Source organism: Lissotriton vulgaris, chromosome 12 (genome assembly GCF_964263255.1).
Source record: "Lissotriton vulgaris chromosome 12, aLisVul1.2, whole genome shotgun sequence".
NCBI lineage: Eukaryota > Metazoa > Chordata > Amphibia > Caudata > Salamandridae > Lissotriton > Lissotriton vulgaris.
Window position 1 is genome coordinate 23,997,002 of NC_141700.1, and position 27,439 is coordinate 24,024,440.

Here is a 27,439-nt window from a genome sequence, read left to right on the forward strand (position 1 = left end):
TGCCATTATCTGGAGAGGTATGAGGTCCACTAGCCTCACCGAATTCCATCAGATTGTGGCTGGGAGTCTTGGGCGCATCAGGGGCAGGGCCTGCACATGGGAATGTCGCAATGGAACAAGCAGTGCCGCTCCAGATACAAAGTGGGATATTGGCACCGGGGCCGAAGCACACCAGAGGGAGTCAGCCTGCCCAAAAATGAGGCACAAGGCCTCGGGAAATTCACAAAAAATAATACGGGTCGCTCAGTCTCTCCTAAAAATCAGCCACAGAACAGATCCCGGCACAGGTTCTGTAGAACAAGGCCTTGGACGCCAAGGCTGCTCTGTCACGTCGACCAAAGGACAGGGACAAGTCAAAGCATGATTCGACTTTTTGTGTGCCCCTTAACTGAATGTCCTGACAATTTCAAGTGGGACGAAGAGCAGTGCCGAAACATTCCTCTCAACTGGGACTGTGACCTCCAAGGAGTCGAGCAATACGGTCTTGCCTGCTGGGCAACCACCAGCTTTAAGGACTGGTCCCTCAAAAAGCCTTTGGAGCCATGGCCTGGCAGTTGGAGCATGAATTATAGTCGCGATCAAACTCCAGACACCAGAGAAATACCAAATGAGGGTCCGTCACCAACATGATGTCGGGACAGGCGCTGCACGACTTGAACTCTGAAGTTTTTCTGGGCATACCTACACACCAAAAGGGGGTGACAACATTTTTTTTAAAACCCTGTCAAAAAATGACAGAGGGTAGCTCTCTTCACGGATCAGCGCTTGACTGGGGCGGAGCAAAGAACAGACATCAGCGCGCCGATTTGGTGCCTATATAGGTAATGCAGAGGTCATATCCAGCGCATATGACATCACTCGAAGCCAACTGATGCCACCTACCAGCATGCAGGGGTATTGCTCTAAGAAAAATCTTTCAGATCAAATCGGACGCCTGGGAAATTCAGTGGAGTAATGTGCTGCTAGATGTCTTATCAGATTAAAAGCGATAATTTCCTTTTTTGAAAAGATGGACAATGGAAGAGCGAAACAAAATAAAAGGGGGGGGGGCTTGTCCTGCCTGCAGTAGCAATAGTGGAGCATTCCCTTCACTTTAACCTGGGTTAGATGACTGCAGAACCATTTGGACTCTTCATTTTTCACAGCCCATTCACATACTGAGAAGTGTGTCGATGGCAGACATCTCACAGATTTCCCGTCCCAGCTCTCAAAGATTCTTAATACCATTTAGATTTAATAGAATGGCAGGGTTTTATTTTTGAGACAAGAGGAACACTTAGAGGGTGTAGCCCGGTAATGCAGACAATTTAGTTGAGTGCAGCCAGACGTGGGTGTAAAATATCGGAAGAGCTTAAATGTTAAAACGTTCTCTTGCGCTCTAACATTCTTAAGAATGATAAAAGCTCAGTCAGTTCAAACTAGTTGAATTCGATCAAGTGGGTAGCATTCATATGCCTGCTGGCAAAAGACGGTGTTATTCCAATTAACGGAAGGGGTCTGTTTACCACACTACTTCACTATTCTCTTAGCGGATAGATCCATGTAAAAAAATACTGATATTTAATTAAAACACACCTACGCCGTTAAATTATTAATGGTCTGGTACCTCTGAACAATACACGAAGACAAAGCAAAAGTGCATGCTGACTCGACACCAAGAGGATTTGAAATATAGGTTATATTTTTATTTTACAAATAGAGGAAAGGTACTAGATTGCTCATAATGGTGACCTGTCTCTTTCAATATTTGTTGTCATACTCCCTATACAGCAAGAGATATCCCCAATACATGTGTTATCAAAACATGAACTCTATATATCGGAAGGAAATAGAAAGAAAAAAAAAAAAGGTAGTTCAAGTATTGTGGTAAACAAATGATTTAGGCAGGTTAAAGTATGTCAAAAATCGATTGGGTGGTTGTTTTAAAGTCCTGCACTGAATTCTAACAATACATAACATAAACAGAGCATGTTATCATCAGTAAACAAACTACCTGTCTTAAAAAGTTCTCACGTGAAACGCATTGGACATTTTTACATGTTCAAGAGGTAGATCCAGCTCTGCTAAGGAAGCAGAACTTAATACAATGGGCTGGCTCCAGAAATATGCACTGGGACTTCTTAAACAACTGTAATACTTGATCACAATTAAGCAGCAATTTAATTTTCTTCCTACATATAAACAGTGATGTCATAACAAATAGCTCATAGTATAGATAATGTGCATATCATAATACAGATTTTGCAGAGTGCCCAAGGTGATGGAGTAGTTTAATAAAATACCATCACCCTGGTTATCAAACAATGCATGAAAATTAAAACTCCTCACTTTCCAAGGAAACCCATCAATATTAAAAACCATTCCAAAACCAGGGTCCTATGAAGCCTTTATTAAGACAGATAATCGAAGTATGAAGAAGGGCATAAATACAAAACCAACTTCAAGGTTCTAGCAACATGGCTAAATTACTGCGCACATCTGAAGCGTAGGAAATAAAACCAATGTGAGGAAAATATGTATAAAAAGCATAACAAGTTTAGAACTTTGCAAAACAAGAAATGTGTACAATCCTATATAAACCTTTGGATTTCAGATTTCAAGCAGGTGGTGACGGCTATTTGTACACAAGTGTTGCTTCCTGGACGGTGGCTTGTCCTACTTCCCTGCAATCAACACGTCAACAACATTACCAACACCGTTCTTTGAGGCATGCATACAATGCTCCATGTTACTCCACACAAGCACATGTGGCCGCTCCAGTGTATTGTAGCTATGGATTATGGTTTCACAAACTACTACCCTGAGGTAATATTATTGCATGCAGTTACTTCAGATGTGTTACAATATTCGTTTCTCAACCAAAGGAATGTATTGAGTACAAAAAGGTGCAAGAAAACTTAACAGCACTAGGTCTAGGATTAGGACGTTGCAGCTCCCATTTGTTAGGCTCATTTTAAACCCTGTAGATTCTACAACAGCTTAGGTTTCATCTTTTCAGTTATGCAGTCAAATATTCAGTTTTAACGATGGACCCTGCGGACCATGTTTTACTTGAGCAGTCTAGTTGCACGTCCTGTAACAATGATAACTTTTTGTGCAATATTTCTGATGGTGGCAGATGTCTTCGGTCACACTGTCCCTACTCCAGACTTCGAGGTTGCTGGTCACCTTTTAGACGTCACGAGTTGATAGAAATACTTGTTTTCCAAAGGCGATGAATTTGCTATAATACTCAGTATTTAGGAATGCGTGCATTGCTCAAACATGCACAGCTTTATGCCATGGATCTCTACCAGGCTGCGGACAAACCAGCACCAAACAACTGCTAAAGTTCCTTCGTAAAGGTTCTCGTAATTTTCAATCATGTTGATGTTGGGTAACTGAACATAAACCTCCATTAAAAACACATGCTTAGTGAACTGTGGCTTAAGGAGGCAGATGTGTTGCATTGCTCCACCTATTGGTCCAGAGGCACAGTTTTTGTTAAGTCAGATCTTCAGTACCAGTCCACATTGAAAGGTAACCTTTGTTCAATTGATGACCCTTTCAATACCACCGAGGACAGAAGCACCTATTTTACAGTGATTTGCATTCTTCGGTAAGACGCACCTTCAGATTGGCTCAGTGAGTATTGCACAACATCCATGACTAGTATCAGTGTATCAACTGCGTGTATTACAGACAGGCCACTTATTCATGAACTTCCAGTTGCAGAATGATGTACTGGTTCATGTGACCGTCTATAGCCTACTTGTACAGTAGCACACCTCACTCCCAATTTCCCGTTCCTTTGAGGATGGTTCAAGTGACCAGTTACCAGATAAAGCCACACTTATTCCTAACAGTTTACCACCTTTCATACAAAACATGCATGCCAATGATGCTGGCATCAGTAGTCATGCGTTGCAGAAATTGCTTGGGGTGTTTCAGAGTTCCAAAAACGTTGTAGTGCAGTATCCTAGGCGATCTTCTTACGTATCTTGTACCGCATACAAAGTTGTTGGTGGTAGATGCAAACATGTCCTGAACACCATACTACGCAGGTAATATGTCGATTTTGCGCCTAATTCATTTGGACAAACGCCTGCCCGCGTGCCTATTTGTACTTTGTTCACCAATTCTTCCCTGCCAGCTTTCAGAAGATCCATTTGAATCGTACTCCTGCCCTTCCAAGCAATAGGGCAACAGCTCACTATTTCTATGCCACTCCTGTCCATTGTTCATTAGCACTTCACTGATTTGTCACCAAACCCGTTTACAACCATTACTTGTTTACTCGAAACTTTTCACTTGCTTTGCTTGTGCTCTTGGCCAACCAGCTCATTGTAAACCTCAAGTTGGTCCTTTCTCAGCCACGAGGCCCGCAGTATGACTCTGCCACATCTCATGGACTCGGAGATGTCTTTACACCCCTCCTCAATGTTTATTCCTCGCATGCATCCAGCAAAGCAAGCATGATCCAACTGTGTTCTTCTGGTGCCTCGCACCACTAGCCCGGGTACTTTTTGCCATGAGCATACCACCACCACCACCACTGCCTCGGCTGGTGATCTGCCCTGGTGCCCCTGTCACCACTCCTCCTGGGTTTGGTTGTCCTCCTCCCCAGCCTGACTCTGCTGCACCCTCTGCAAGAGCCCGTCGCCGGCCTGGTTGAGTTTCTCCTGGAAGGAGAGCAGCAGCCTCTTGTTGAGGTGGTCAGTCAGGGTGAGTTCCTGGTCCCCTGCGGGCAGGCTCGGGGGGTTCTCGTCCAGTTCCATCCCACGTTCCTGCTCCTCCTCGGAGGGAGCCTGCTCTCCGCTTCGAGGAGACCCCTGCTCCTCCTCCTGGGCGCTCTCTCCCCCGCCCCGGGGCTTGTCTCCGTCACACGGGGCTCTCGTCCCACTCTCTCGCAGACTGCTCTGCAGGGCCGCATTCTCCCGCTCCTTTTTCTGCTTGCTACTCAAGCCCAGCTCGCCCGGCACTCTACTGCCTTCATCCGCCATCCTTCCCGGAAGTAGATCTCGCCCGCCACCGGCTCCTACTGCACCGAGAAACACAGCACAGGCTGAAAATAAAACTTACTCTACGATTGGGTGACCAATGGATGTCACTGGCTGTCGAGCTTTGTGATTGGAGGCAGGCCCTCGCCATAGTAGTTTCCGATTGGTTGGTAGAGCTTCTGTTCATTGGTTCGTGTTGTGTTCCGGAGGGCGCACGTGCTTGTCAGTGCGTTTCCACGGTGCGTCTCCCGCCCCCGCAGTGAGCGTCCCGCAGGCTATCCCCGGCCCTCTCAGAGACCGAGGGGGGCCGCGTGGCACGGGAGACCCCCGTGAGCAGCCCCGCCGCCGGATTCTAACCTCTGTTCTCAGGTGGCATGAGTCTGACAGAAATACTTCCGGCGGCATCCGTAACCGGCAGCCACCCGGGCTGTACATACCGCCTAACGTCACTTCCTGGTCTTTCTTTCCCATCACCACAGCGCCTCTGCACTGGTGTCTAGGAGGTATAGCGCCCCCCGGTGTGAGGGGCTGAACGTGCGCCCCGGGCCCTGCAGGATCTCCTGGGGCCCGGTCACCCGCCGGGCGTCGGTGAGTGGGGCGTGCGGGGCTGCCAGGCTCGCCAGGGCCAGGCCCCCCTCTACAGAGCCTGGGGTCGGCTGGACCCCTGTACCCATCAGATTTCTATCGTCGTTAATGATAGCCCAAGATTATTAGGGGAAGCGGAATGTCATAGTGGCCATTTACTTATTTAAGCCTTAAATTGACAAGACGGTGCATTGTGGGAGATGTAGTCCTGGCTCAGCTGCATTCAGTTTCTGTGTTCCAGTGGTTTAAGGAAAGAGAGACTGCACAGGATGGCGGGCCTGCGGTGCACAAACGACACCTCATTGTAATGCGCTGCAACAAACTTTTACTGTACTGCTGCTGATTCTTCTCACTGTATGTAATAGGCGTTGCCCTCCTCCAGTGTAATAGTACTTGATTTAATATACCTGATTTGCTGTGTGTCACATTCAAGCTGTTGGCATTAGCGTAGCAAGAATGCAATGGGACCTGGTCCAAGCAAGGAAAATGGCCACTTTGACTGTGGTTGGGGTAGTAATATACAGCAAGTATCAGGGTTCAGTGGGCTCCGGGCCCACGCGCCTATGCACCTGCAGCACCAGTGGTAGCTACGCCCCTGGCTCTTGAGGCAGTTGGGGTGTCTCTGGGATGAATGCAGCCTCCTGCATCTGGAGAGTGGTTCTGTGAGTAATGACAATACTGAACGCAGTCTCACTCTTTGCACACTGATGCTATACGTTTTTAGTGGGGACACTAAGTTCTTATCGTACATTATCTTGGTACGATGAGCATGTATAGCAAACATCTGTGAATCCTTACAGCTTGGCTTACTAACTCCATCTCTCTAGGACGCTTCATTTGCAGTCCTGGGCTTCATTTACCCAATGACCGCATTTTGCAGTTGGTAGTATTTGAGCAGTTCAGTTTAGCCAGATCAACTAATGTACCTAAAATCGTTGATTAGCAAAGGTTAAGCCATTGTGCTGGCTACACTACACACAGAGTCCAGCCTCTGCATTGGCACCTCATTCTTTCCCTCTTGAGGTGTAAAAATGAGTGCTGTTGATATTGATAGTCAAGGCCGTTGTTCAACATTCAGGATCCTTAGGTGTTTGTTGAATGCAGGACGTAAAACCACATACGTCTCCTTTCAACTTTTTCACGCTATGTCCAAGTTAGATGTTGTTTTACTCTAGCCTTTGGGTAATACGTTACTCCATTGATTCATCCGAAAATAGCAACTGGAATGGGAAAGAAGGGTCCCTTGCTTTGATCAGTAGAGGATTTGAAAGTCCCTGAAAAGAATAATGTTGTATTAGGCACCATGTGCCAATATTCTAAAGGGACCCATGTCGGATTTTGTTGTGCTTGCGTTTGTAAGTACATATCAAAGCTCCAAATTCATTTGGGGGACTTATGATTTTTCAAGACAAAAATGATATTCAGGCAGGAAACTCCTGATTTTTCAACACAGAACGTATGTAATCTTAGTTTTGTCTCAAGATTGCTTCAACTCTAATGCAAGCAAACTCCCTGTAATTTTTATCTGTATTCTAAATCTCTCTCTTGGATGTTACCAACTCTTAGCATGTATGTTTATATTTCCACATTTCTAAACCCCACTCTGAACGACGAAGCCTGAATGGTATGATCATATTTAAATATGTGTATATTTATAATATTTCTATAGCCTGGCCCTACTTAAAATGCAGTGTGTGACTGTTATCTCGTCTTTCTATATTGGGAGCAGTGATCCATAGTATATTTGAAGGTGCCTGATGATGATTTAAGAGGTGTGCATTTATAATCCTAGGTAGGATATGTTCTGTGCAGACTACCACAGCAGAAGCCATATTCAAACCCACCTTCCAGATTACAGAACCGTACACGAAGGGATCCAAATTTCGTCCTAAGGTAAGTCTTTCTGCCTGTCCCTGTCTGTCATGAGTGCATCAACTTTCAGGTATATATCTTTAATTCTACAAGAAGCTGAAGACCTGGCTATTCAATTAGTCTTCTTGCAGGACCATCGAGATTGCCTGCATTTAGACCCAGCCTTACCCTCCCCTGCTCAGCGCGTGGATACCCTCGTGGGTGACGAGCCGCGCTCTACAAATCCACCTTATATTTCATTACATTTCATTAAAATGTGCTTTGCCTTGTCGTAGAAACTCCACTGTAGTGGTATCTAAGATAAGTGTGTGAAGATGATACCCAAGCCAGATTTTCAAAATGTCTGTATTACATTTTTTGTTGTTGCTGGAAATCTAATTGGCATTTACATAGTGGTACTCCTGAGCATCTGAAATGTTGTTTCCTGGAGTCTCAAGGAGCTGCCCTGTGCTTTTAGTTTTTCCCTTTTAAGAGAAGGGTATCTTTTCAATCTTCTCTCCTTAAGCTACATGACTCAGGCCTTCGCTTTTCTCACCACAATGAAAGGAGAATGCTTGGCTGGTTTACTCATTGTTATTCACGTCCTCCAAGCCATACTTTTCTGATGAAATCCTTATTATTATTATTATTATTATTATAAATGTTTTTATTTCTATTTTGGAGAAACGTAACTACAGATCCCTTCCCTATAATCCACCTTTTGGATTGTGACTGAGCACAATATTGTTATGCCCCAGATAAAAGGCCTATCGTGTCGCTGAGGATGCATGCTCTTCGCCGTTGGATGTTTGTGACTACAACCCATGTGTCCAGAGAATGGCAAGTGCTGGTTAGAGGTGTAGAATTTCTTATACAAGGATCTCAATACAAAAGGTTCCACTACAAACCTGGTAGTATTAGTTCTTTACTTTATTCATGCAGTATTCGCTTACCTTCTACGCCGATGATACATGGATTGTGGGTTCTATGACTAAAGCTGAGCAGAACACTTGCTCAAGGTTTTATGACTGTATGCTGCCCGTCAGCGACTGGATAGCAAAAAATTGGCAACAACTGAACTCTGAGAAAGCAGAGGCAATTCTTTACGGTAACCAAATCTACTTTTGGTCTCCTTCCTTGTGGCTTCAGCAGCTGGGTACTATCCCAACCCCAGATTGAAAAGTACGCAGCCTGGGAGTTCTAGTAGATGACCAGCTTATGGGCCCAAGTAAATGCGGGTACTTCAAGCTCTTTTTACATTTTTAGGACCTTTAAAAAAAGTCTTGCCCTGCATTCCTTCCAAGCTTCAAAAACAGTAGTCACATCTATGGTCCTTACGAAAATGGACCACTGTAATGCTCTTCATATTAATATGCAACAGCAACATAAATAATTTGCAGATCCTGCAGAATACTGCAGCATGATTATTGTTGAGAATTTCCAAGTTTCAATCTGCATCAGTGGCACTAAAACAGTTGCATTGGCTGCCTGTTAGACAGAGAATCGCATTCAAGGCCCTCTGCATTACTTTTAAGGCTCTTCATGGAATAGGACCTGCCTACTTGAATTAGAAATTCAACTGGTATATGCCATTGAGAATACTATGCTCTTCCACAGCCAAAAATGACGGGGTTGCAAGATTTAAACGTGCCTTGGAGGGCGGGGGAGGGGCGAGGGGTTGTAAGTTGTGCTTCCAAATCCTGGAACACCTTGCCACTTCACATCAAAACCATTAATTCTCTACTCCCTTTCAGGAAAGGTCTCAAAACTTCCCTTTTCACAAACCAGTAAGCACCAGGTTTGAGGTTTCAGACTGACATAAGCGCCAAAACAACTCCAGGTATATGTGCGCTCTAGAAATTAATTTAATTTAACATATTGTACATTTGCAGTGTTGTTGCTCCACCTCAAAAGCTATGTCCAATGCAAGCCCTCTACAGCCTGAGTTGGAAGAGCAAAGTGGGGTGTATTGAGGTACTTCAACGATGTTTCTAAAATGAAATGTTATCGGACGTAAACAAAGCGTCTGCACTGTAGTGTTAACAGTATTTGTAACGCGCTGCGCTGTTCTTACTCGTTCCTCTTCACAGTTGCAGCCCACCCTGAGGCATGCCCAAGAAGTTCCAGGGCGAGAACACCAAGTCCGCCGCTGCCCGGGCACGCAAGGCAGATGCTAAAGCAGCAGCGGATGCTAAGCGGCAGCAGGAGCAGGAGGATGCTCTCTGGAAGGATGATGACAAACATGTCTTGAGAAAAGAGCAAAGAAAGGTAAGCGGGTTTAAAGAGGTGAGGGACCAGTTTGTGGGCTGATTCATATCAGGCCCCTTGTCTTTGTACTCTGGAGTGGGCACAGTGGGGCTGTTGGTTGAAAGTATCAGTTTTTCCACTTAGGAGTGGTCCTCTTGCTTTTGGAGTTGTTGATGGACCACATTCGTGGGGAGATGCTTGTGGGTGATCGACTCTGGTAAGTGTGAATGGATATACTATGGGTGTGAGTGGCTAGTGCTCAGACCTAGGTGTAGTTTATTGGTGCAGGCATGAATGCAGCCTTTTTGTGAAGGTTCATGAGGGTAGTCCGCTTTGGGAAGAATGTGCCAGGTTATCCTTTAAAAGCGTTATGCATCTAAACGCCTTAGAGGATGCGTTGGGAAGGCAAGTGTCCTCGGTGGTGTGTATTGCCTTCCTAGGCCTGTTGCCCAGAGCAGTGTAGGCATACAAAGTACCTCAATTGTACTAATGATCAGTAATACAATTACATTACACTTCTGCTGCTTTTCTGGTCATTGGGTGGAAATAATTGGTGTTAATTATCACCCATCTCAGTGGTACCAATTTAACAGCCTCGGAATGCATATCACCCATTTTGATCCTCATTTACCAAGAGAGGCAATTGCTTTTGCCTTCTTCGTTTTAGATTGTGAAACCCCCTCTCACAATCTCTGGCTAGGAGAGAACTTGGTAGTCTGCAGGAAAAATACATCTACCTTTCTCTTAAAACTTTTGAGTTTCCTTGTGGGCTGTTAAGGCCACTTCAGTCGAAAATTCGTTCTCTGCTGTCGAGTCTGAACGGCTGTAGGTGTTATTGCTTTTCAAGTTACTTTACTGTCAGTTGCAGCTAAAAGGGCTGTGAACCATGGGCGTCCGCAGAAATTTTTCCAGGGGGGGGGGGGGGGCAAAATGTTAACGTCATCACCATCCTCCGACATGATGTGTACCAGGTGGGGCACACGAAACACTGGGGCGCAAAACTAGGATAGATTCAATTAAATGCCAGGAATCCAGGACATGTGACTGACCCTGCCACGGGCCAACAAACACCACCTGTAGGGAAAACGCTAAACTTTCTGACAAGGTGCTTTATCTCTGTCTGCTAGGTGTGCAGACTTCCGGGTCCTCGATCCAACACCAATCAAGGCTGTCTTCAGCACAATTTGATTTTTATCAGAATACTTTAAAACACCCTATGATTAAAGCAGCAGATTAAATATACTGTATGCACAGTGTATGTTAGGGATTATTTGTAGCACACATATTTACCAATATTGGCTTCTTGGTGCTAGAATTCAGGATAACTTTTATCCAAAGTTAAAGCACAACGTCAAATATAGTAATAAATAATGCAGCAATCACACACGCTAGTGATTTGACAGTGGGTGCTCCCTTTACTAGAATTCCCCGGGCATTGCAAAATTTTACACACATTCAATTAATTTATACAAAATAACATTTATAGGTCCAAATGTTAGCTATATTTTTTAAAAGAAACTTAGAGTCCCTCTACATGTAGTCCATGTCAAACTGACATCGTGCGCACGTTTAGTGTTACAATAATGGCCAGCTCCCTTATGTGGAAGCCCGGCACCGTAAATGTGTGGCACATGCGGCGCCCGCAGCTGCGCCACATCACAGGTCCAGGGATGCTGAGTCTTACTCAGTGGTCGAAGTGGGGGGAAAAAAGTTGGGGAACAGTGGGCGGAGAATCGGAGGGCGAGAATAACCCAAGGATTGGATCTATGGGTGGAGCCAGAGGTGTGGCTAGAAAGCACAGACATCCCAATTTTTAGTATTTGTTTGGCATTTCACTGCCCATTTTAACCAACCAATGGATACACATGATTATTTAAGGTTATAATGAGTTATTGACATTAAAATATATTCACTAAGTGGGATATGCTTCAAATCACAGAATGTACCAAATATGATAAAATGTGGAAACACAAGCACTTTGTCTCCGAGCCATGGAGTTTCTGTCATCAGCATTTCACCCTTATTCAACAACAGCAGTTCAAACATGAATGGCAAAATATCCTAGTTTGCAAATGTTTTCTCTAAAATTATGGCTCTGCCATATTTGCCTCATAATGCAAGATCTTCTGCATGATCTGACCATTTAAACTAATAAATTGTTTGTAGCTCAAACATATCAAAAGTTAATATAACATTTGACTTGTGTTGCTGCGGAGTGGATGGCCTATTGTAAAGGTTGACTGGTCACCTTTCTCACTGCTGCATTTGTATGTTACACTGGTACTAATAAGGCAAAATCTTTCCAGAGCCTGTTAGCATGTGTACACACATCAAAATAATAAAATATCTGAAAATATTCTGCATTACGCTGCAGCCACTTTTTTAATGCATAATTTAGTCAACACTACGGCATAATGTTGTCATCCTTTGATACATAATTAATTCCAGTGGCCCCACAGCAGGCAGCACATGTTAAAAGTGCATGTGAATAAAGCAGGGAGACTGTGAAGTTTGCGAACTTAGTTTGGTGTGTGCAATCCTGCATTGCCAATCCCTGGTGATTTGAAGCTACTGCTGCTGAAACAAGGCCAATGGAGGTACCTTTGGGTGAGGCAGGCTGGCCTCAAGGGCAGGGCCAGCCATAGCACTGGTGGTGTCCTGTGCATTAATGTTTGTTAGTGCCCCCCAATGACCATCTCTGCAATCGATTCCCTCACTACCACCCTTTAACTGTGCCCCCCAAGTCTCCATAACCACTCTCTCTCAGGTGCATTTAATTTGATTTACAGCGCCACTCATACAACTGTAGGGTGTCAGAGCACTTTACATCACACACATTACACAGAGACAATCAATATGTGTGTAAATCACTGTATAGAAAATGTTAAATTAGACTAAGGACTACAAGGTGTAGGAGTCACATGACAACCATACTAGTGGCCCACAAGTTTTATAGTGATTGGTCTGGAGAAACACAATACCCGGAATTTAAAATGTAATACCATGGTTGGGGGTTCTCCTTAATAATCAGAATTGATTTCTGTGCAAAAGAAAACTTTTTGGGACATTAGGATAATCAAATACTGGGGGACGGGGGGGACATAATGCTCGAATTTATACCTTGCAGTTTGTATGCAGCTCTTAGATGACAGTTAATTGCTCACTGTTCTAAGTTAGGATTTTAACTTATAAACTGCAAGTAACAAAAGGATCTCTGACAAAAGCAGTAACCCACTGACCTATTTACATTATGTGCACTTTGTGATCCGCATGACGGATGTTCTTTGCAGCCGGTACATTAACCATCTGAGCTACCTTTCCATGAGTCAAAACGTCCACTAGACAAAATTCTTATCTCTCTCTAGGAAGAACATTAATCACCAGAATCATCATGACATTTTTATTATTGCCGAAAATTGCTGGAAGCCAGGAAGGAGGCAGCAAGCGTTTTAAAAACCATAATATACTTGCAAACATGATGCCTTCCCCTAAAGTCAGCACCCGGTGCAGTCACACTGGTTGCACCGTCCTAGAGCTGGCCCTTCTCAAGGGTCCTGTGACCTCAGTGGCTGTTGTTCTAGGGTGTGCTGCTTCATAGGCCTGCCCTCAAGACTGGAGGTGAACTTCAGTATGGATAGTGGTGGACAAGCCTTGAATGTTAACCTACACTTGTCATGCTAGGGTCCACCTGCTGGTGCGAAGACACCAGGACTTCTAAGGTGTTGCAAAGCCTTCTAAGGTCTAGCATGTGATTGTGCTCTTGCAGGAGAGTGGTCTGGTGGGCTGGTTGTTAAGGCTGAACTGGTTCCCAGTTCCAAATTCAGCAGCTCTGACCATAGTGCCACACCCTCTCCCCCACTGAAAATCGTACTGCCCCACTGAGAAAAACTCCCATTGTTTTCAACTACAACCCAATTGTTGCACGCTATAAACACCTGGATGCGCGTTTTAAATTACGCACTAGACAAGAGCAATATGCGGCCTACAAAAAAAAAGGAACAACATCCTGGAAGAAACAAACACTTATAGGGAATGCAAAATTTAGCAAACCATGGGAAATGTAAGCAGGAACAACATGGTTACCTTAATGCTTTTACACTCACTATTCAGAAATCAGTGAGTGCTTTTGCCTGAAAAGTTAAGGACACGACTACAGGGCCCTGAATGGACCCATTTCAATGGCCGTTGCTTATATCCTTACAAAACGTAAGCAGTATGGTAAAAAGACCACATCCCTGGACACAGAGCCGCAGCACACATTTTGTTTTCAAATACACACATTTTGGTACCTCCAGGATTGGTGCACTAGTTCCAAGTCCAGGAAAAACAAAGACAAGAAAACAAAATAGCGCTTCACTGGCAAACTCTGTAAAAGTGGCGCTGATGTGTTTCAGTGTGAATAAAATCAGTTTGGCCAGTTTGCTACCACTCTGTCTTACTTTATTTAGTTATTTTTCATATTTTTAGCCTTTTATTCTCAATGCTGCACTTTGGAATTAAAATGTCAGAAAAATACTACATTTCCAGAAAAAGCGTCTTTCTTTTTTGGATCCATTTCACAGGGAAGCAAATAAAAGAAAGGAGAGGAAAGAGAGTGAGAACCCCGTTTTGAAGTCACGGTTTTCATGGGCGTCCACAGGGCAAGGAGGGTCTCTCCGGGGGGGGGGGGGGGGGGCAAGCGCCCCTCCTTGCCCCCCCCCTGCGGACGCCCATGCTGTGAACTGTGCTGTAGTGTGTCCTTGAGAATGAACAATGGATTTGTGACCAGTGTCTGCCCAATGGGAGGTTGGGGCTATGTAATGGGTATATGTAAGAAGTTTATGTCACCTATCTTCATCCTTGGGCAAGGATACTGTGCCTCAGTTGGAGGTAGTGGAGCTGCAGTGTGGGTTTATGTAAATGGTTTGTACGTCCTGCGGCTAGGTTGCTGCACTTGTGTTGGTGGGATGGTGTGAGTATGTGCAAGAAATTTGTACCACACATGAACACTCTGCAGCAGTCACCGTACTTAAGGTGTAGGTGGTGGTGTTATGAATGAAACCGTAAAATGTTGAATTCTCTCCCGGTTGTCTGGCTCTTATGTATGCTTTCTAGATTGTGTTTACATCCTCCTATCCTCCTTGTATCACAGCTAGTTTGCCCCTCGACATCAAATTGTCATAGACGTGTCCTGGGCCTCCGATATTTATAGACTAGTGGAGGCCACACCAAAGAATTGTATTTTGTTGTTACGATTTTGGCAGAACGCTACTTTGTATCAGAATGTTATCTGAACATTTTCATTTTTGATGTAGGAGGCTCACTGTTATCTGCCTAGTATGGATGCTTGACGCACTCATGCGTCCAGAACCCACTCGAGTAGCACCGGTTTCTTTCCTAGAATTCTCATAACTCTTAATTAGTGTCAATTTGTGTTTCCGAAATATCATGCCTGGCACGTCTCCCACTGTTCACTATCAGATGTCCCTTGCTGTTAATTACATCATCATAATAATAATAATCCACATTTGTAAAGCTCACAATCACCCTTAAGGGTCTCTAGGCGCTGGGGGCCGTTGGGAAGATTAAGCAAGCTATTGCCCAGAGTCACATGGTGCTGGGCTAATCTGCCGCCGTAAAGGGTGCCACCACATACAATGGGCAGATAGGTATTTTCCACATTAAGGATGACCTACCATGAGATATTTGAATGCGAGGCTTTGTGACTTACAAAAAATGTGTGCATTTTGCAACCAGAAAAGTCTCTGAAGTCACCAGAGTTAGACAATTGGAAAATGTCCTGTTGTGAGACTGATGAGAAGCATGTGTCCTTATTGCCAATGATCAGAGCAGGTAAGAGGTCTTGGAGGCTGTATTTCGTCTCTCGGTGACTGCTGGGAATTACTGTTTCCCTGGGTTCCCTTTGAAGGATGGACGTCAAGGTTATGTGAAAGTACTATTTTTGAGTCCAATAGAAAGGAAAATAAAACACTTCATAGCCATGTTGGCTATTTACGTAACTAGCCTGTTGCTTCAAAACGCTGTAGAATGTATCGTGGTGGGAATTGTGTGTAAAATAAAAGGCCAAAATGGCAGATTGTGCCCACACAAAAAGCCACCGCACATTAAAAATTGGGCCTCCTGGAAATGTGCTACAGGATGGCGTGAGCATTGCGTGGCAGTAGCTTGCTGGGATCAACAGGGGCACGTATAAAGATGCAAAGGCTTTTTAATATTCTGCATATATATTTTACTCTGTAAGGCTACAATGTTTATGTGAAATGCCCTCTTACATTCTGGGCAAAATACATCACTTTCTATTTCCTTCTGTTTGCAATAATGCAAGCAAGAAAACACACAGTATCAAATTTACATATCTAGGCACACTGTAAAGTACGTGAAACAGACAGTAGAACTTCAATGCTGCAATCAAATCAGCAAGTGTCTGCGGAAATAATAAAACCAAAGGGAAATTTAAAATTAAGCACCAGTGAAAGGGGTGGCAACAGTAAGCGTAACCATGTACAGGAGATAAGAAAGGGAATCTGCGTGGTGGAGTACATTCAAACGAAAGTACACTCCTGTAAAATGCAAGCATTGAACGCATTTATGGTAGGATGGTCATTCGAGGGATTTGCGTTGACTAATCAAGGAGTCTTTCTCTCGAGCAGGGGTCTCCAACCTTTTCTGTAATGAGAGCTACCTTAGATCAGTGAAAATTGCAGTGAGCTACTGCGGGCCAAGTTACTTGCACATTGTTACCAGACATTCCCTCACCCAGCTTCAGATTGACTTTAAACCTAATGTCCATAGAGCCCGATACTATGGTTTGAACAAAATACTGTCACTTCTGGCACTATGATAGGGTTGCTATGTGCGTCAGTGAGCACATGGTCTGTGAGGATGCATGAACATGTGTGTGAATTAATGAGAAATATGTTGATGGGTGACTGGAAGCCTGTGTCATATGTACTTGTGGCTCAGGACATACCTTTTGCCATATTTGACACAGTTACATGTACAACACAAACATGCAAACATTTTTTTTAAATACAAACAACATGCAGAAAAATGTTGGGCAAAAATATTGATAAAAATAAATATTTCTCTGCACTTGATGAAACATTTTTCTGCAGTCGAAACTTTTCCCATTAAAAAAAAAAGTGCTGTATTTTTCAGTTATAAATATGGCAAAGTGTCTACCAGCCGCTGGGAGCAAGATGCGTGCCGTGTGTAAATGCGACACTTTGAAATGGGAGGAAATTGAATTCAAGAGAACTTCATTTTTATATGCATTTCATAAAACTAATCATTTTAATTTCTATTCAAGTCAAAGTGTCTCTACGAACAGTAGGCTTATTACTCCCAGTGGCCTGTAGACATGGTGCCATTTTTATAACCCGAAAATAGTAATATGTTTAAATGTGAGGAATTTAAAGTTAAGAAACATGCTTCATAAAACATTGGGACTTAATTTGCTTAATTTAAAGTAGAGAAAAATATTAAGGTAATGTTTCATAGAAACATTTTTCTTCACTTTAAAAGAAAAGGACTGTATTTTTTAGTTATTAAGATGGCACTGTTGCTACCAGGCACTGGGAGCGAGATGCCTGCTGTTTGTAAACGTGACACTTTGTTAAAAGGGGGAAAATTAAAATGAAGAGTTATCTTAATTAAGAAGTTAATTCTTCATTGTAATTTTCTCTCATTTAAAAGCCTTCACAAATATAATTTTGTTCTCCTGCTCCAGTACTGAGTTGAGAGGGACTTTTATTTAAGAGTTAAATACCTCAGTGCTTCAATTCTGAACCTCTGTGACCCACATGGTTCATAAATCTGAGTGGAGCACTGTTCGTAATCCGGCTTTGCTATCTGCAGTCTGATAATAATGTAAAATAAACATAAACATGGCCTTGCCTTAACTTAAAAAGGAAAATTCAACAGTAATTGCAGTTCTTAGTTAAAAATGAACCCAAGGCTAGGAGCTACTCTGAAGTATTTTTCCAGCTACTGATAGCTGGGGATGGACTGGCTGGAGACACATTGCCCAGAGTAAGGTTACCAGATAAAAATAAGTAGCATATATGCCATTGCTCATCAGCATTTACTAGATAGGCCCAAAATAATTTGAAATGCTCGGGTGTGATAGCAAAAATATTGTGGTGAGGGGACAGAAAGATTAAAAGTGCTGGAAATAAAGTGATATAAAGCTTATTCTCCCTCGTACAGTTTTCATGTGATATAAGCCGTTAATAGAGTGTTTTATTTAACCATTTTGAGTCTCTTTAACAAGGGACTGCGGGGGGGGGGCAAATCAACAATATGTCATGTCCTCCACCCAAGGTTTTAGGTTTCGACCTGGCCATAGCACTGCGAAGCAGTGCTCCGCCCAGGCAAAAACATTTGTTTACAGTATGGGGGACTTGAATCCGCCCCTTCTTCCATTGGCTAGCTCCATAAATGGAGGCTAGCCATTGGAAGAGATTGGCTGTCAATCACGCTTTCCCCGTGAAAACGCGATTCGGGGGCGTTTCCGTGTCTTTTTTTTTTTTAATTATATAAAAAACAGGAGAAAACCCATAGACCTCGTTAGGATGGGTATAACGTGTAAGAAAAAAACAATTCCCAACAGGATTTATGTCAAGACAGTTTCAATAGTGTATGCAATGTGCATTACAAGAGAGGAAAACCAAGGAGTCAGTTGATTAAAGGCAGTATAATTCACCAAGGAACAAAAGAAAGGAATGGTCTTTCACATATCAATACAGTTAGAGACAGCACTGTACAGAGTGGATCATGTGACAACCACGTGACACTTGGTGCAAGGTGCTATATACAATTGACGAACGTGAAGGTGCAAGTGTTTAAAATAAACAGCGTAATCGACGCATTAGCCCAATTAATACATCAAATCATGGCTCCAAAGCAGCAAGTTGTAGTCACTTAAAACAAAATTATTCATATAGGAGCACAGAACGTGAAATGCGTCGTATAATTCAAGCTGTATAGTCGACGGCGTTTCGACCCCCTTTAGTCGGGATCGTCATCAGGACAGGGTTGTCGATGGGAAACAGTGAGTAATACCCAAGCATAAGAGCGAGGGTAGTTGAAGTCCGGTTAGTCGCTCATTAATCGATAGCTGATCGATGACTTTAAGGTCAGCGCGTGAAACTTGCTGTGCCTGAATAGATCAGGACAGCGGAAGGCAAATGGGGCTCTTCTGACGGGTCGGCTACTAGCAATGAAGGCTGGAGCTACATTGCATACACTATTGAAACTGTCTTTTTTTTTTTTAAGTCACGCCCTCTCCTCTTCCCATTGGCTGGAATTTTACCTTCCAGCCAATGGGAAGGGGAGAACACGCAAACACGCCCCCGAATCCCGAAACGACATGTTGCTCTGTTCCAGACTTGGTTTTTTTTTTGCCAACAGTGTTTTATTTCAGCATCTATAACTTCTCCCTCCTAAAACATCCATTCTCCCACGAACGTCCGCATCTCCCTTTCCCAGAACCTCGCTCTGGTTCTTTCCCGCATGTTGCTGCATTTGGCAGCGGTCGAGGCGCCCTTCGTTTCAAGGCCAGTGTGGAGCGCGCAGCCTCATCTGAATTCAGGGCGCGCGGCCCCTCGCGCGCTCTCCCGCTGCGGCGGAGGTCGCTCCCCCTCTCCGCAAAAGTGCTGCCGCGCGCCATCAAGGGAAAAGCCATTAAGTTCCATCAGACAGCAGGCCGCATGGCTGAGATAGCATCATGGCCCGCAGAGATAGTCGGTTGCCTAGCCACGTGTGTACGTGCTGCTGCCGGGGCGAAGGGGGGGAGGGAGACTGCAGTCCTCGCTCACAGGTGCCGTATGTGCTCAAGCTCAGTCAGGGAGGCTGTAGGCGACGAAGTAGGCTGCGCTGCGACCATGCTCTCCCTGTTGGTGGCGGGCGCCCTGGTGGCCCTGACGCTCTTCCTGTTTCTGGCCTCCTGGAAGAAGAGGGATCCCGACCTGCCCCCCGGGCCGCCGCCCTGGCCCTTTATTGGCAACCTGCACCAGCTGGACAAGAACGAGCCGCACGCCACGCGACTGCAGGTGGGTGAACGCCAGCCGCCGGACGACTCTTGAGGCTGTAATGGGGCTATTCAGACCAGATGCTGCTTTTGACAGGTCAGAGGGGCCGGGGTCGAGTCAGTGACATGTCACCTGCGCCTATTGCAGTCACCATCCTCTCTCCTCGCGTGCACGAAAATAAACTTTAGATAAGAAATCGGGTGCAGGACAAGCAAGCAATCCAATTCTCGCGTGCAGATGCCGAGGTATGGGCTGGTGAAATGCCCTGGGGAAGGAGGTCGGAGGAGGTAATCCGAGGTGCGGTTTACAACAGTTTTAATGAGCTCATTGATATTTGTGTGGAACTCTTGGTGTCACATGCAATAGTTTACAGTTACTCCATTAAGCGGTATTTATTTCTTCAACATCGGGACATTGAAGGGGGTTTGTAGCACCTTATGGTTATATTCTGATCTTTACTGCAGGCGCATTAACTCGCATTGCTGCTGTCTTAACTGTCTTACCACGGGTTAATACGTTCCCAAATAAGCCTGAATCAGCTACATGGCATTATCTGTCCTAACATTCCTGCCGCCGTCAGTTTGAAGGATGAAGCGAGTACCCAGAATAGACACATACTAAACTGATTATATACTGTGGGGCGGTTGGCGATATTTGCTGTGCTTCGCAGCCAAGTTTCCCGTGTGTAAGCCTAATAGGCACAGCCATGCGTGCGCAGCTAGCAGTAGCACAAATGTGCCATACATGTCTGAAAGCGGTCACGTTTATAGCGCTTAGTACCCCTGGCACGGCGTTGCATTTGTCCGTTGAGCTATCTTGCCACTTCAGACAAGAAGGGCAGAGTAACAACTGTACGCCTTATGACTCATCTGAAGGCTGTGTTTTTTTACAGCACAGAAAAAGGAAGTTTGGTGTTCGAAACAGGCATCTAAACACAGATATCAAAAGCGGTAGGTCTCCCAGAACCAGTACCCACATTTGAAATATTAATTCCTTTGGGCGAAGGTTTGCTCGTGCATTTTGCAGGCCTAATCATTCACTGACCTCGAGTTTTTTTTAGGCACAGCTGTTGTCCTGTGGACTAGGTTTTACAGTACGTTTGCCGCGGGATCCCTGAGATTTTATCGGCGAGCTGAGAAGGAAGCGTGCGTACATGTTTGCCAGCCAGATGAATGTTTCCGACATGTTCGTACGGAAAAGTGTCTCCATATAGGGAGGGCCGTTCTCCACAGTTAAGTCTCTCAAGAGTGCCTCTGCCCGGGTCTTGGTTCTCGGCCGAATTCCCTTGACAAAGGCTTGCGTGAGATCTATGTGGCTCGTGGACGAATACAGGCAGAGCCTTTTTCTGCAATAAATTTCAGTGGTTGTTTTGCAGCTGATCTTTATTTGCCTTCACAAATAGGCACGCTCACTGCTTCACCCTGAACCCTGATTCATGAGTGAAATCACTAGATAGTTGGCATGAGAGGGGCCATGTGTAGTGCAGTTAGTACCTGGAATAAGAAAGTTAAGGACCTTCAGTCAGAGTGCTTTTGGTACCTCTTGACTGGTTTTTGGACTACCACATATGTCACATGACGTTGCATTAGAACATCACAGGAGCCTGGGACATAAAGAGGTCCACTGGAATTACACGATTCTGCCACCACAGCTGTTTTCACATAACTATGGATTTGCCACATTTGACACATAATCCATCATTTGCTACATAATCTGAAGATTTTACCAAAAAAAAAATCTATTCTAGCTCAAACTGAACAAAAGTTTCCAAAACTGTGGTGACGTGTTCATGTACAGTCGAAGGCCATTCCCAAAGGTTAACTGGCCATCTTTCATCTATTTACTTCTGTATTTGGTTGTAAAACTGGCCCTAACAAGGTGAAATCTTTGCCTAAACAGTATTACTAGATGTTAAAATGTCAAAATAATGAAGTAATACTATAAAAACAATGTACTGCAATATGTCGCATAATTTGGCCTTTCTTACTGTAAAATGTAGTCAACCCAGCTACATATAGTGATGCTCCCCTGCCACATAATTCCAATGACCCTGGTATAAATTATATAATAGCGCCCATGCCCCCTAGTCAGCCACGGAGGGATTGCGTAATGAGAGAAGGTGAGCTGGTGGTGACTAATCTGCTTAGAGAACAAAGGATTGGTTCAGGTTTGGACTGGTTTAGGGCAATCTGGCAGTGCAAGAAGTGCTAGTCATGACAGGCCAGTGTCTGGAATGTTTTGTTGCCTATTTTATGATCTAGCGGATATGTTTAGGTTTCGCTTGGCGTCCACTGCGCAGCAGAGTTCGCGCAGGCGAAATCCTTTGTTGATCAGTACGGGGCTTTCACCGGCCTCTCTCTTCCATTGGCTAGCTCCATAAATGGAGGCTAGCAATTGGAAGAGAGATCTGTCCGTAATTATCCGAGCAGATTCGTGGGCGTTCCGCTGATTTTTTTCCCTCTCCGCCCCTTTTACAACGGCATGCGGCGGTGGGCGGTTGTTTATTTTTTTTTTTCTTCAGAGGTTTTTTTTTGTTTTTCCTCCGAAGATGGCGGCCGGGCAGTAGCCTTCATGGCGTGGTCCGCTTGAACACCCGACCAGCCGACACAATGGCCAATTCAAAGACCCGCAAAGGACGGCCATTTTGCGCACGGAGCCCGGCCAGACATCGGTAATGTATTCATCGCCCTGCTGTGTGGACGCCCACACTCGTTTAGAGCCTCCGTAAACGGCGCTCCCCGTGACAAGGAGTCACTCTCCTGTCGCCCAGCCTCGGCTAGTTTTTCATACCTAAGGCCCCCTTGGAGTGAAACCGTCTGTATTTTAGTTTCGGTTCAGTTTGCTGCTTTGTATCCTTAACTTGCACTGGTCATCAACATACCGTGTGCCGCTGCCTCACTCCGCCACAGGTTTCTCTGGTGTTCTTTCTCTAGCCACCTCAATTCACTCTTGATTTCACACACTGTCGATCTAGGGACAGATCGCCACACTCCATATGCTGTGTTGCATTAATGTCTGGGCACGTTCTTGCCAGTGAACTAGACCTGCCAGTGTCTGCTATGTCTCCCTTGTGACTAAATTAACTATTAGCGCTGGCCTTCCTTATTCTGCATCTGGTGCATGTAGCATCTATTCCAGGGACTTTTTTTTCTCTGACTCTGCATTGACTCAGGGTTGCCATCCTTAATTCTACATCTAGTACATGTATTCTAGTAACTTGTTCTTTGTTTGTTGACTCTTCGCACTGACTCATGATTGAGGATTCAAACAGATTAGTAGAGAGTGGGTGAAGAGCTTCATAGGAATGGGTGTAATAATGTTTCTACTTCTGAGGTTTCATTTAGCTATTAAGGTATTCTGGGAGTTGTTTTCGTTTGAGTGGCAGGCCGGATACTAATGGTTTGTTCACAATAGCCAAGCACTGGAAACATGGCTGTGCTTGCTTCCCTGCCCCCTGGCTGTGCTTGCTTCCCTGCCCCCTGGCTGTGCTTGCTTCCCTGCCCCCTGGCTGTGCTTGCTTCCCTGCCCCCTGGCTGTGCTTGCTTCCCTGCCCGTGCTTGCTTCCCTGCCCCCTGGCTGTTCTTGCTCCCACGCCCCCTGGTTCCCCTTCCCCTGGCTGTGCTTGCTCCCCTGCAACCTGGCTGTGCTTGCTCCCCTGCAACCTGGCTGTGCTTGCTTCCCTGCCCCCTGGCTGTGCTTGCTTCCCTGCCCCCTGGCTGTGCTTGCTTCCCTGCCCCCTGGCTGTGCTTGCTTCCCTGCCCCCTGGCTGTGCTTGCTTCCCTGCCCCCTGGCTGTGCTTGCTTCCCTGCCCCCTGGCTGTGCTTGCTTCCCTGCCCCTTCGCTGTGCTTGCTTCCCTGCCCCCTCGCTGTGCTTGCTTCCCTGCCCCCTCGCTGTGCTAGCTTCCCTGCCCCCTCGCTGTGCTTGCTCTCCTGAGTGTGTGTGTGTTTGGCTCTGGGTGGGTGTGTGTGGCTCTGGGTGGGGGTGTGTGGCTCTGGGTGTGTGTGTGTGTGTGGCTCTGGGTGTGTGTGTGTGTGTGGCTCTGGGTGGGTGTGTGTGTGTGGCTCTGGGTGTGTGTGTGTGTGTTGCTCTGGGTGGGTGTGTGTGTGTTGCTCTGGGTGTGTGTGTGTGTGTGTTGCTCTGGGTGTGTGTGTGTGTGTGTTGCTCTGGGTGTGTGTGTGTGTGTGTTGCTCTGGGTGTGTGTGTGTGTGTGTTGCTCTGGGTGTGTGTGTGTGTGTGTTGCTCTGGGTGTGTGTGTGTGTGTTGCTCTGGGTGTGTGTGTGTGTGTTGCTCTGGGTGGGTGTGTGTGTGTTGCTCTGGGTGTGTGTGTGTGTGTGTTGCTCTGGGTGTGGGTGTGTGTGTGTGTTGCTCTGGGTGTGGGTGTGTGTTGCTCTGGGTGTGGGTGTGTGTTGCTCTGGGTGTGTGTGGCGCTCTGGGTGTCGGGGTGTGTGTGTGTGTGGCTCTGGGTGTCGGTGGGTGTGGGTGTGTGTGTGGGTGTGGGTGTGTGTTGCTCTGGGTGTGTGTGTGTTGCTCTGGGTGTGGGTGTGTGTTGCTCTGGGTGTGTGTGTGGGTGTGTGTGTGGCTCTGGGTGTCGGGGTGTGTGTGTGTGGCTCTGGGTGTGGGTGTGTGTATGGCTCTGGGTGTGGGTGTGTGTGTGTGTGGCTCTGGGTGTGTGTGTGGCTCTGGGTGTGTATGTGTGTGGCTCTGGGTGTGTATGTGTGTGGCTCTGGGTGTGTATGTGTGTGGCTCTGGGTGTGTGTGTGTGTGTGTCTGTGTGTGTGTGTGTGTGTGTGTGGCTCTGGGTGTGTGTGTGTGTGGCTGGCTCTGGGTGTGTTTGTGTGGCTCTGGGTGTGTGTGTGTGGTAGTAATTGTTGTCTGCTGAGCTCGTCCGTAGGGTACAATAGGTCTCACATTTGCTAGAGGTTAAGCTATTGGCAATGTAAATGACAATGCCATTTATTTATCTGTTTTCAAAACCAACACATAAATACAAATGTTGTCATTTACAATGCCAATAGCTCTAACTTTTCCAAAGGCGAAACCGTTGCATTGTAAATGCTTGTTTTACATGGTTTGTACTTTACATTCTGCACCCACCCATCTTCTTAGTTCTGTCGGACACAACTTTCTATACGGAGCAGTCCAGCTCTACCAACAACTAAAAATGTACAACATCTCAGGTGGACTTAGTGTAGCGTTCGATGAAGAAACAACATAGAGTAAGTCAGAACAAGCTAATAGGGTGTGGTAATATGGCTTTTCCAGTCACAGCGAGGGCTTTTGGCTTAAGCTTATCACTTGGTGCTACATTCAAGACCCCTTTGTCTTGTTCTGTGTGTCCCCATTGTACCTTGACACTGTGACGAAGAGACTGGGCCGGGAATTGCAGACCCAGGCTTTACAGAGGGTTTGCAAAGACTCATCTAAAGATGAACACAGGCTTTCCAACTAGTTTTGCCACCTGGCCGTTTATGAAAAATGACTCCGAAGCCAATATTTCGCCCTTACCGGAACATGCATTAAAAAGTAAATCTAAAATGAAACAACTTTGGTATGTACCATAGAGGTGCCTTAATGGTCCCTGACTGACGAGTCCACAAAAACCCCAAAGGTCATATTGGAAATAAATACAGGAGATTTCCAGTAAATTTCCATTGAAACATCTTTTCCAGGCCTTTGCAGGATCTTGAAACGTAAACAAATCGGTGTTTTTATCTGTGAAAGGTGGCACTCAATCTCCAGCTGAAGGGCAGATGTTAAAGATCTCATGAAGCTTTCCTGTCAGTTCCTCCCTTACTAGGATATCTAATCACATTTGACACAATGCATTCTCCGTGACTGTATATCGACGGTCATGCACCTCCTACAAATAGCTGTCCTGATCATAGACCCTGGCCTGTATTTCTTGCACCTCAACCCGCCAACTGTTTACTTACTTATTATGATTAGTATATTTTGCTCCTCTTTGTGGAGGGAGACATTGCTTGTGGTGTGCCACTGACCTACTGGAGTTCTATCCCTGTCGTCTTGTTGCATCTGTTGTGCTGGAGGAAGGTCTGAGGCTTGGCTTTGGAGTACCATGCATCCCTGCCTCAGGATCATCCTATCAAGCTATAGTTTGGTTCCTCCCTCCTCAGGGCACACAACAATCATGCTTGTGCGCTGAAAGCGTGTTTGTGACACAAACTGAGATTCAGAACAATCTACCCTCCTTGTCAAGCGTGACTGCTATCAGCACAGGAGGCTGTAGAGGACGACAGAGGTGGCAGCAAGAACATTATAGTGGAACTTATAGTGAGGCTTTTTTAACTGACCATGCCAAGGAGAGTTGCCTACTAGCCTCTCATGCATGTCTGGGAAATGTGTGACAGGACTGACCACACCTTCATTGGAATCCATTTTGTGTTTGTAACCCCCAAATGGTACCTAAGATAATGGGTTGTGGATAGTGATTAGACAACAGTGTTAATTGCAAGGCTCTTTCCTGACATTTCTTAGATTCTTTGTAGTGGGGCAGACTTTTCCTTGTGGAAGAGGGGAGACAGAGTGTCCCTTTGAAGCTTATGCAGCTTCCACTGCCTTTTCCTAGACCACACACGCTATCTCCCTCCCAAACATTCACTATAGAACTGTTATAGTGGGACAAACTCCCTTTTGTTTGTATTGCTGCTTTGGCTTTCTCCTACCGAAAAACCTTTGGCTCCATCTGCTCTCCTACTACCACCTTGTAACAAAGAATGTGACTGTATCAGTCTGAGTGGAGTAAGGAAAGATGCAAAACTGGTCTTCGCGCTGACTGATGGAATACTCACCTGCTATCTGTATCTTTGGTTTAACGATGAAATAGAAACCTGTGCCATGATTCTTGAATGGATAACTGTATGAAACTAAAATTATTTTCTGTAAAGTATACTACTGCTTAAAGGTGTCTAGGTGCTTTTGCTGCAGAATGAAAATTGCCTGAAAACCAGAAGATTGATGACTGGAATCTTGACATGGGAGAAAGAGGAAAAACTTAATTAAACAATCATGTTTTTAGAGCTTTCCTAAATGCACGAAGACCTGTACATTTCTTCAGATAAAGAGGAAGGGGGTGCCATCTCTTGGCTGTGCAATAGATGAAACTCCTGCCACCTCAATGTATTATTTTGGCTTTGGGGACCAGCACATTGAGGGCTGAAGAGAACTGGAAGATTCTGGACGTGCTGTACCAAATGAATTTCTGTTTCAGATGTTCAGGGCCCATGTCATTTAGTGCCTTAAAAGCAATGTAAAGTGCCTTGAAGTCAACTCGCTTGAGAATAGGTAACCAGTAGAGCTGAGCCAAGGCTTGAGAACAAGAGTGATCCCTAGGGAATCCTCGGAATCATGCGCCCTGCGGCATTCTGCAGGACTTTTAGTTTATTTAGCTGTTTCTGCTGTAGATTAACATATAGTACATTACAGTAGTCAAGTTTCAAGAGCACAAGTGCAGTAACCACCTGTTTCTGCATGTTTTGGGAAATGAATGGAAAAACATCTTCCTCAACATTTTGAGAACAAAGAAAGCTGAGGTAGTCACCGGATTGATGCTTTTCTCGAATGTCAGTCTGTCGTCGGAAATAATACCATGGTTTTTTGTTTTGGAACCCAGTGTGGGAAGTGCTCTTCATTCCTCTGGCCACCATTGAGGGGGCTGGAAAAATGTATTGTTATTGAGCAGGAGCAGCTCGATTTTCCTAGACTTAAGTTCTAAACTGATGTTGGAC

The 27,439-nt window shown here is 45.2% G+C and overlaps 1 protein-coding gene across 2 annotated transcripts in view; it reads left to right on the forward strand.

Moving 5' to 3' along the window:
* The first annotated feature begins 5,164 nt into the window (after positions 1-5,164).
* The window catches only part of CCDC124 (coiled-coil domain containing 124), a 62,990-nt gene continuing 40,715 nt past the window's right edge, over positions 5,165-27,439 (forward strand). The window contains exons 1-3 of one of the 2 annotated variants that reach the window (XM_086946803.1): positions 5,165-5,567; positions 7,357-7,457; positions 9,506-9,683. In XM_086946803.1, the coding sequence (XP_086802929.1) occupies positions 9,525-9,683 (159 nt within the window). In that variant the 5' untranslated portion in view covers positions 5,165-5,567; positions 7,357-7,457; positions 9,506-9,524. The remainder of the gene's footprint in view (positions 5,568-7,356; positions 7,458-9,505; positions 9,684-27,439) is intronic. The other variant, XM_086946804.1, reaches the window with a different exon arrangement.